The sequence below is a fragment of the Priapulus caudatus genome, unplaced genomic scaffold (genome assembly GCF_000485595.1).
Source record: "Priapulus caudatus unplaced genomic scaffold, Priapulus_caudatus-5.0.1 Scaffold714, whole genome shotgun sequence".
In the NCBI taxonomy this organism is placed as follows: Eukaryota; Metazoa; Priapulida; class Priapulimorpha; order Priapulimorphida; family Priapulidae; genus Priapulus; species Priapulus caudatus.
The window spans coordinates 15,726-26,219 of NW_014577775.1; the positions used below are offsets into that span (position 1 = coordinate 15,726).

General features: G+C 45.2%; 2 protein-coding genes across 2 annotated transcripts in view; one reads left to right on the forward strand and one right to left on the reverse strand.

Moving 5' to 3' along the window:
* Positions 1-848, forward strand: part of LOC106813004 (spermatogenesis-associated protein 4-like) — a 7,724-nt gene extending 6,876 nt beyond the window's left edge. Inside the window, exon 6 of the mRNA XM_014817047.1 lies at positions 816-848. Coding sequence (XP_014672533.1) covers positions 816-848 — 33 coding nt within the window. The remainder of the gene's footprint in view (positions 1-815) is intronic.
* The window catches only part of LOC106813005 (WD repeat-containing protein 17-like), a 26,969-nt gene continuing 16,617 nt past the window's right edge, over positions 143-10,494 (reverse strand). Inside the window, exons 9-20 of the mRNA XM_014817048.1 lie at positions 9,721-9,846; positions 9,190-9,348; positions 8,669-8,733; positions 7,952-8,185; positions 7,581-7,680; positions 7,143-7,279; positions 4,427-4,538; positions 3,678-3,952; positions 2,835-2,936; positions 1,973-2,083; positions 1,458-1,647; positions 143-1,125 (exon numbers count right to left, since the gene is read on the reverse strand). Of these exons, the coding sequence (XP_014672534.1) occupies positions 1,006-1,125; positions 1,458-1,647; positions 1,973-2,083; positions 2,835-2,936; positions 3,678-3,952; positions 4,427-4,538; positions 7,143-7,279; positions 7,581-7,680; positions 7,952-8,185; positions 8,669-8,733; positions 9,190-9,348; positions 9,721-9,846 (1,731 nt within the window). The 3' untranslated portion in view covers positions 143-1,005. The remainder of the gene's footprint in view (positions 1,126-1,457; positions 1,648-1,972; positions 2,084-2,834; positions 2,937-3,677; positions 3,953-4,426; positions 4,539-7,142; positions 7,280-7,580; positions 7,681-7,951; positions 8,186-8,668; positions 8,734-9,189; positions 9,349-9,720; positions 9,847-10,494) is intronic.

Here is a 10,494-nt window from a genome sequence, read left to right on the forward strand (position 1 = left end):
GATAGAGAGAGAGAGAGAGAGAAAGAGAGAGAGAGAGAGAGAGAGAGAGAGAGAGAGAGAGAGAGAGAGAGAGAGAGAGAGAGAGAGAGAGAGAGAGAGAGAGAGAGAGAGAGAGAGAGAGAGAGAGAGAGAGAAAGCGAGAGAGAGAGAGAGAGAGAGAGAGAGAGAGAGAGAAAGAGAGAGAGAGAGAGAGAGAAACAGATATGCAACTGCCTAAGCATCTCATCACAAATCAGCCTATCACCGTAAGAGCAGCGACACAACAAGTTTACGAGCGTGATCAAAATAACGGACGGTGGTGACACCTGGTGCAAGGCTAACCGTGCGACCAAACGTGTCGAAGTGACTGTTCGTAACCACGGAGACGAACGACAAATCACTGAGCCTGGTAAATACAGAGCTACATGGAGACGATGCACAGACGATCAGCAAAAACCCAATTCGCACGCGTCTCAAAATTCCGCGTGCCTCCTCGAGGGTTTTTACGAACATGAAAAGCTGCAACGGCAGCAGACTAGAACAACGAGAAACGCTTGAAGGGCGCGACTTTTTTTTGCGAAACGCCGCGCACGCGACGTAATCGTGAAAAAAACACTGGGAATGTGGCGAGAGAGAAAACCCTCTCGGAGATCTCACTCCGATCTTTGGTTCGCTATAGTAACGACGTAAATAACAATCGTAAATAAAACCATGTGCGACACGGACTGCAGAAACGTGACGAGCGCCTCTTGTCTGTCCGATTAATTATCACAACACATCTATACGCTTATCAAGGTCACCCCGAACTCAAACGTTAAATTCTCGTCTGATGTTAGAATCCGCCGACAGGGGGCGCTGATTGGGTCTAACGAAAGCATCGCCACGGCAACGACGACGCGCGACGACAAAGTGGGTGGAACGAAAAATGGCGAGCGCACACGCGTACTCACAGAGCGGGCCCGGCGCGGAGAGAGATCGACGCACGCGACGACGGCTAGGGGGGCGCCGTTGGCGGCGCGGACGGAGTCAGAACGGGTTGATGTGCACAGCGCTCCCTAGCGGAGAAAACGCGTTGACCTTGGCCCACATGAGCGCGTCGTTGAGCGAGACGGCCGATTGTCCGTCCTCCAGGTAGAAGACGGGTCCCTGCAACGACGAGGTCGCGGGGTCAGAGGTCACGCAGCGGTCACCGCGCAACCTCGGCGTGCGGTGCGAAGAAAATATCTTGCGTGCGGGAGTCGTCAGAGTTTGTGAGAAAAGAAATGCGGATGAAGAAAACGAAGAGTGGAAAAAAAACCTGCGCAGGAAGTAAAATGCGGATCGAAGAAAAGTGCAGATCGAAGAAAAAAAATGCAGACAAAGAAAGCATGATTAAAATTAAACGCGGATTATGTAAAAAACGTGTACCAAGTAAAACGAGGACAAAGAAAAACGCGAAAGTTTCGCGGTTTTCGTCGTCCATTTTTTTCTCTGCGTACCTGTATCTGTTCTCCGTCCAGGTATGACAAGCGCACGTCGGAGTGGCTGGGCAGGTGAGAGCTGGAGACGAGGACGGGTCCCTTCTCCACGTCGTCGTCGTCGTCGTCGTCGTCGTGGCGACCAGTCTTACGCAGCAGTTGTGCGTACACGCGCTGCTGCTCTCTGCTGATGTCCTGCTGACATACCGACCTGCGTGCGACGATGTAATGCGTGAGTGTGTGCGTTTGTATATATGTAATAGATAATATATATATATATATATGTATATATATGTATATATTTATGACATGCAATAGATAATATACAAATCGATGTGTATTATTATTTAATGCACATATTATTATTTAATTTTACACATAATGATATTTATCGACAATGTAATGTGTGCGCGCGTGTGTGTATATATATGTATAGGTATATATTTATATATATATATATATATACACGTGTGTGTGTGTGTGTGTGTGTGTGTAAGTGCAAGCATGCACACATCATATAATACACATTGCTTTACCTGTTGCGTGAGGAGGACGCGCCGCGGTGAGCCTTCCACGCGTCTACCTCGGTGTCCACCAGTGAGATGGTAAGCGGGATCGACGTTTTCTCCATCCGGCTGATGATGTGCCTGCCGGGGGAATCGCTCAAATGTTAGCAACAATCACATTACATACTCACATGTTAGCAACAATCACAATAACGTGTTCACATGTTAGCAACAATCACAATAACGTGTTCACATGTTAGCAACAATCACATAACATGGTCACATGTTAGCAACAATCACATAACATGTTCACATGTTAGCAACAATCACATAACATATGTTCACATGTTAGCATTGAATGTGCAGGTTAGAGTGCGTCGGTAGTACACTACCCACCCGCCCCCTGTATACACTATACCTATGCAATGAGCACACTCACTACAACACACATAGATTTGACTGCTGAAGACATGAAACCGTGTTATATATATATTGTTACAATATAATGGGATATATATGGTATATACCTGTATATACCATATAATGGTATATATATAGAGTGTTAAGAAACACGGACACCCATGCAGACATAGAAAAAATATAAATGTAAAATTCACACCTCATTCTATTTTTACATTAATATTTCCCCTATACATACATATATATATATATATATACATACACACACACACACAGAACAAATACAATACAATGTGTATAGTATAGTATTGCCTCTTGTGAGTGGGCACGCAGCTTCGAACATGTAATGTGGCGTTATGTACTTTAAATCTTTTGTACAATACAGATACACTACAATGTGTATTGTAGTGTGCTGTTGTGTTGTCGTCATTGTTGTTGTTGTTGCTGTTGCTGTTGTTGTTGTTGCACTTACCTGGCGCATATGAAGAGAGGCGTGACGATGGAGTCGTAACGGCGTCTGATCGCTACCAGCGCCCCCACATACGCACTCACAAGCAACAGCTCTGCCTTTAACCTGCCAAACAAACAACGCGTGCAAGGGGTTGTCAAAATTATTGGGGGCCCGTTGTCAGAAACACATCCTGGTTCGGTACCATAGAATTGTGAATATCATTGTGGATTTGAGTAAATATCACGCCGTTGAGCAAAGCATTCGATCCACGCAAGTTAATCAAATGATCAATAAGCATTAAATTGACTACGTCACGAATTTTCTATGGTAAAATTTGTAACATTTTTGTTGCCATTTTTTTAGATTAAAAGTAATATAATGTAATAGTAATATAATGTAATGTACTGGTATATAAGTAGTATAAGAACAAACGGGACTAAACGTATCGACAAATTCTTACCTGATAAGATTGTTTCTCAACTAGTTAAAAATCCAAAAAACCTGGACGATTTGATATTTGTGTTCCTGACTTTAATTGCTTGCTATGGGCTATGTATGCGTCATGAGTGTATGTTCACATCGAACAATATAGTAAAATAAGAAGTATAATGCAGCAATTTAACCATAAAAAGTGAACAGAATTATTGTGTATATTCCGTGAAAAAGTGGAAATTTTGTTTTTATTTTTTACTATTTACGGTGACGTAATCACTTTAAGTATTAAATCAGCAAAAGTTACGCTCTTCCACACTGCGGCCCTCTACCCTGCCGTCGTCCCGGCTTTGCTTATCAAATCAGCAAAAGTTACGCTGTTCTGCGTGCCGCTCTCGCCCCGGCTACCCTGCGGTCGCCGCGGCAACCCACCTGCCGCACTTGGGATGCTGCAGCTTGTCAGTGCGCATGCATCCGAGCAGACGCACAATCGGCCACACGTCGTCTGCCGTCCAGTCCGCGTGCCCCATCGCCGCGGCGACGCGCGACAGCCCCATCTCGAGCCCCGTCTCCGGCGACGACGACAGCAGGTAGTAGCGCACGCACTCGTACAGCCGCTCTTCCGACAGCCGGCCGTCCCCCCCGTCTGGCAGGTTGCTCAGCTGTTCCGCCTTCTGGAGGCACTCGTGCAGCGACGGCAGGCTGGCCTGGGTGACGATCGAACGACGTTCATGTACATATATATATATATATATATATATTAATAATATATTTATATATATATATAAGGTGTTATAACACGTTTACTGATGACGTTGGCTAGCCCGAGAACTGTAGAAGCTGACAGACCACCTTTACTACTTGTGGCCTACTTGCCGCAATATGTAACGCTCGTTGTGTAATTTTCTATTACCAAACTCCAGGGCTACGGGGGTACGTGGGGTGGGAGGTCATGGAGGGGGGTTACGCTGGGAGGGGAGTCATGTCCTCACCTGCTTGGTTTTACCAAACTTCGGGGGTGTGGGTGGCTGCGAGGGTGGTTAGAGGTCATATACCTGCTTGGTTTTACCGAACTTCGGGAGTGTGGGTCGCTGCGAGGGTGGTTAGAGATCATATACCTGCTTGGTTTTACCGAACTTCGGGAGTGTGGGTGGCTGCGAGGGTGGTTAGAGGTCATATACCTGCTTGTGAAGGTCGTCCAGCTCACTCGAGCTCGCGCTGCACCGGATACACAGCTCCGCTAGCGCCTCCTTGGTGTGAGCGGACGTCTTCAGCAGAGACAGCGCCACCTCCCTGTAACGGTGGCAACGACGGTAAATGTCGTCTGATAGGTAAGGATGGTGTGATGCCATTGTTGTTGTTGTTGTTGTTGTTGTTTCGCTGTTGTTGTTGTTGTTGTTTCGCTGTTGTGTTTGTTGTTGTTGTTGTTGTTGTTGTTTCGCTGTTGTTGTTGTTGTTATTTTTTTGTCGTTTTTGTTGTGTTTTTGTGTGTGCTTGGTGTTGTTCTTGCTGTTTTGTTATTGTCGTGTTTGTTTTATTATTGTTGTGTTTGTTTCGTTATTGTCGTGTTTGTTTTATTATTGTTGCGTTTGTTTCGTTGTTGTTGTGCTTTGTTTTGTTGTTGTGTTCGTTTTGTTGTTGTGGTTGTGTTTGTTGTTGTTGTTCTTCTTCTTCAGCAACAGAGCATGAATAGTTTTCTCCACCTTCCTGCAGTGCTGTAATTGTGGATTATAGGAGTCTGCTACATGGTGATTCTACGCATGCATATAGATCAAGAGTAGATAGTAGAGATAATAGAGTAATAACAGTAGATAATAGAGTAATAACAGTAGATAATAGAGTCTCTATTATCTACTCTTGATATAGATATGACAACGACAACAATCACTACATCACATAAGAACTGTTGCAATGAATCTAAAGCCCAGCGCACACGTGAATAATTTTACTCAAGTAAAATGACGCACGAGTCATTTTACTCACGTGTGCGGCGGACTTTCGTTGAGTAATTTGACGCATGAGTCATTTTACTCACGTATGCGGCGGACTTTCGTTGAGTAATTTGACGCATGCGTCATTTTACTCAATATCAAACGTGTTTTATAATTTTTGACTCGTGCGTCATTTTACTCAACGTGTGTGCGCGCGCTCTGAGTAAATTTACTCAACACTGGTACTCACAACGCATGCGTTTAAATCATTGTGCGCCCAGTATTGGCTGCGCACAGTCACGTGATCTGCATTACCACTTATTCCTTAGTAATTTTACTCACGTGTGCGACGAACGCTGAAAATATTACGCGTGAGTATTTTGACTCATGCGTCATTTTACTTGAGTAAAATTACTCACGTGTGCGCCGGGCTTTACACTATCAAGAAACAGAAGATAAGAGAGAAGATGACGACATTTACAAATTAGTATTTAGCGCCCACAAGAATGAAGGACGTTCCTATACCTATACCTACGTACGTTCCTGAAATTCAACATATGAACGCACACTATGACACGACCCCATGCATATTAAACCTGTGATATTACTTTACACTGAGATAATAACACACGTCAGGGTTCTCCCGAGGTAAGCTTGCCTTCAAAGTTGAAGACAATTTACAACATCCCATAATTCGTCTGAAATGCCTCAATCACGTAATCGACATGCCTTAATTTTCGGCCATGTAAAGTTTTAACAATCCTGTTTTTTCACAACTCGATATATGTCTCCAAACTGATTGAGTTTACCTGTATATTGGGGCCACTTATGAAACACATAATTGACTCCTATCAGTACAACCCCCTTCCAGGGCCCACCCCCCATCCGTCTTTAGATGATGTACCTTCTGAGATTCCTGGGGGAGAACCCTCCCTGTACGTGGTAACAGCTATACATGGGTAATACATGAGACTGGGCGCTACACACGCATGCACGCTGCCTGCAAGCATTCCACAAGCAGCGATTACTTATCCTACCTGTGGTCGAAGGGTGGAACGCTTGGAAACAAACGCATTGCAACGATTACTTAACGCACGAGGGGTCGTTGTCATATCAGGTACTACATATATGTACCCGAGGTAGTTTTAGGTTGTTTAGTATTATGTTTATATTTTTATATGAGGTATGTTTAGGGTTAGAGTTAGGGTTAGGGTTAGGGTTAGGGTACACTTCTGTAGTACAAGTCTGGTACACTTTGTGTATACATATATGTACCTCGCGTACATATATGTACCTCGGGTACATATATGTAGTACCTGATGCGACAACGACCCCTTCAGCATTACTTACATGGTGCGAGCGTACTCTGCCGGCTAACCCCCTTTGCTCTCACTAAAGGTGAGGGCCTCAGGTACGGCCCCTTACGCCTCTAGGTATGCCTACAGGTAATTAAAGGCCTCATGCCTCTCGGTACGACTACAGGTAAAGCCCCTGCTGTAGCGGGACTGAAGAGGCTACACCGGTAGAGCTGGGTGAGAGGGGAACCCGCCACGACACACACGACAGAGACGCATAGTCGCTCGGCAAACGACGGAGATGCCAGCACGGCTAGCACGATGTGCGTGCGCGAGAGAAATGTTCCCGAGTGAAATGATTAAAGCTAACACGTGTCCTTTTCCCCCCTAAGATGGTAATAGATCATATAGATAATTATTAAATACGATGATATAGAGTAAGATGGTACCCCACTCTCCCGAGGTATGGAAACGAAGATCGTGCGAGTGCGCGTGCACAGGATCACAACTGATCCCGCGTTAGATCATCACTATCAGCGTTAGATCCGCCCTGATTCTGATCCGGATCGCACCCGAAACGGACGCAGCACCGACGCGCGAGAAACCGAATCTCCGGGAAAAGACCGACGCGCGTAGGGGGCGCCTGCGTGCCTCGCCGCTTGGAGACTCACCACTTGTCCAGTCGCTCGCATCGCCGCGAAAGATAGGAGAGGGCGACGGCGGTCAGATCTGGCACCGTGCCAAGTACGGTTCCGACGCAGACGGCAAGTTCGAGTTCGTTCCCGCGGATGAGCTTACACATCGCCTTCTGCAAACGGACGGATAAAGGAACAGACGGTCGGAAATTTGTTCAATTTGACATTTTTATGATTTTACAACTGTTGTAATTATTCTGCAAATGCCGAGAGAGGACGGATGGTTTGGAAAAATGTTTTTTCAATTTTCCGAATTTTTTGGTTGGATTTTAAAACTGGCAATGGCAAAAAAATCTCGATCATTAGCGCCTGGGAAATGTCTAAATCCGTTTATCAAGTTGGACGCGTCGTGCCACCGTGTTCGTTCGAACGCACGACGACACGCGAGAAGAGCGAAAGAGGAGCAACACTCACGCTGTAGTTATCGACCGCTAGATGGCAGCATGCAGCAAGCGTTGGTGATCCGTCCTGGAAGTACAGCTCACCTAACGCTTCGACCGTTTCACCCAGCAACCTGACAGCGAAATACATATATTGATGTTTAATTACTACTATATCATCTAGTACGATCTATGATAGCAGTACCCGTGCACGATCTTATTAATTTCGAATAGTACTGAGTTTAAATTCCAAGATGTGAATTAGATCTAATTCTATAGAAAATCTCTGCGACAATAAAAAAAAAACGCAAATCAATTACTTCACCTTTACATGCCACAGATGGCGACTGCGTCGACGCGTCTGATCGCACCTCCTGCGCAATGCAAGCGCGCGGCGACACTTACCGCGAGTGCGACTCTTCGTTCTCCGCGGCTTCGTCGTCAGCGACGTCGGGGTTCTGCTGGGCTGGCGCTCGCGGGGTGCGGATGCGGCCCTCACGCGCCACGGCAGCAGACAGCATCGCTTCGTGAAGCTTGGAGCGCGACGCGTAGAACTCGACGACTGCCTCCGCGTCGCCCGTTGCCACGAGATACGGCACCGCCTCCTCACTGTCCTCCGCGCTCAGCTGCTCCGCCCGCCTGCAACGTGCAGCACACAGAGCCATCTATGGGCAGTCTTCGTAACTGTGCGTCACTTATTTTTTAAATTTTGTAGAAAAAGAATTGTGAAAACGCGCAAAGTATATATACGCATGTTAACTTGGGTTAACATAGATTCGCTGTAATGATGCGATGTATAAATAACTTTACAGTTGGCTTTACTACAATCAAACCTGTATAAATATTCACTGGAGTAAAACCAAACAAAGTTTCCTTTATAAATAGGAGTCCGTTCTACAGAAGTTGTTTTAACGTATCGCTCTAACTAAAGGAAAATGCCAATATTGTTTGTTACATAGAAAACGTCCATAATAGAGACGTCCATTTTATAGACGTTTCTAGTAACATGGGTTTGAATACTTGTGTTATAAAGTGTTTGTGCTTGGACACTGGACAGATAGAGATATTACGGTAAAGGTCAGAACATCAGAGTCGAACGTGAGGACGATTGTACGTAAATACCTCTTTGCTAGTGACGTCCAGTATTCCATGGACACACCAGGTGCCACTGCTAATGCTTTCTCCCACTGTAACACACGTAAAAATTCTCTCATTTCTCTTCACACATCTCTTTTATAAATAGAATTATAAATAATATAATTAATGTAATCTATTATTAATAAAATTAATTTTATAAATTTCGCGCAAACTTATTCACTTGACACGAAACGCCAATCAGAAACAGATAGCACCCAAACGGCTTCTAATCGTTAACACTAGTAATGCATTCACACAAATACAAGTACCAATCGCATACACACGCTTGGAAACTTGGAAACTTGGAAATGAAACTGCGATGACAAACGGAAACAAACGCCTTGCATCGGCAGCATAACTCTAAAACAAAACGGCTCATTTTCGAATTTTGATATTCTAACTTGGGACGATTCGCGTCGACATCCCAACGAAAGGTTACGTCGATCCTACATTCCGTCGATTTCCAGACTCGCTACCTCTCACCCGACGCGTCAGCGCGCTCTCACCTCTCCCAGTCCCACCAGCATCTCACAGTAGCGTTGTACGTTCCCCAGCCACAGGTAGATGGCAGCAGCGTCCTGCAGGCACTCGTCACGCCCCCGCGCGCCGACCCCGCCCGATCCAAACCTCGCCACGCTCACCATCTCTAGCTGACTCGCCTCCGACTGCAACGACAGCGGGGTCAAAGGTCAGAGGTCGCATCAAGGTTAGTGTGTTGGGAGTATGGGGTCGCGCACCGACGGGGGTTTTGACGTTATAATGATGGTTCTCCCTCGTTATAAATGGTTAACTAAATGGATAATAAATAAATAATAAGTATATAGTTGTATGAATAAACATATATAATATTATTTATATATATATATATTATTTATATATTTATTTATTATTAATTTACTTATTTTTTTATTTATTCACACATATTTGTTTATTATTTATTTATTTATCTGTTTATTTATATATATATACGGCGGCGACATGCACGCCTCGCTATGTCGCGAGAGGTCAGTGGCGCCCCCTCGAGCATCGTGACTCACCGCCTTGTAGCTGGTCATGTGTTTGAGATGGACGATGCCTCGAGCGTACGACTCCGGCAGATCCGCCGCGCCGCCATTGCTCACCACGCTCACCAGGTTCCACAGGTTGGTGGCTCCACCTGGTGCCTGCGAACACACAACGAGGACGATTACGTCAACTCAGCAATGACGTCACACCACGTTATCAGGAGTGAATAATAATAGATCTATTATTATTCACTCCTGACGTTACGCTACGTTATATTATAATACATTACAATACATTCACATTATCAGGGGTAGGTATCGACAAAGATTGTCAGATTTGTCAGAAGAATGACGTATGTGCCGTTATCTACCGCTGACATCATGTTACATCACATCACACTCATGTTACAGTACATCACATAACATCCCATCACATCACATCACATTACGTTACGTTAACTTACACTACATTACGTTATATTACAATACATGATCGCATCACACACATTAATTTTACACGCACGAAAGACGTGCGACATTTGCAGACGAAAGGCGCGTGACGTTTACGCACGGCAGACACGTGATACTGACAGACAAACAAACAATTATAATAAAATTACTTAGTTCAATCAATTATAATTAATTAGCACCGGCCATCGCGCGGAATACCCTCTCGCCTCTATCGCATTCCAGCCTCGCGACAGCGAAAAAGTCCACTGGAAAACACCGCTGTTGCCGCGGTGTCTCCTCTCTCTCCCTCTCTCTCCCTCTCTCTCCCTCTCTCTCTCCCTCCCTCTCTCTCTCTCC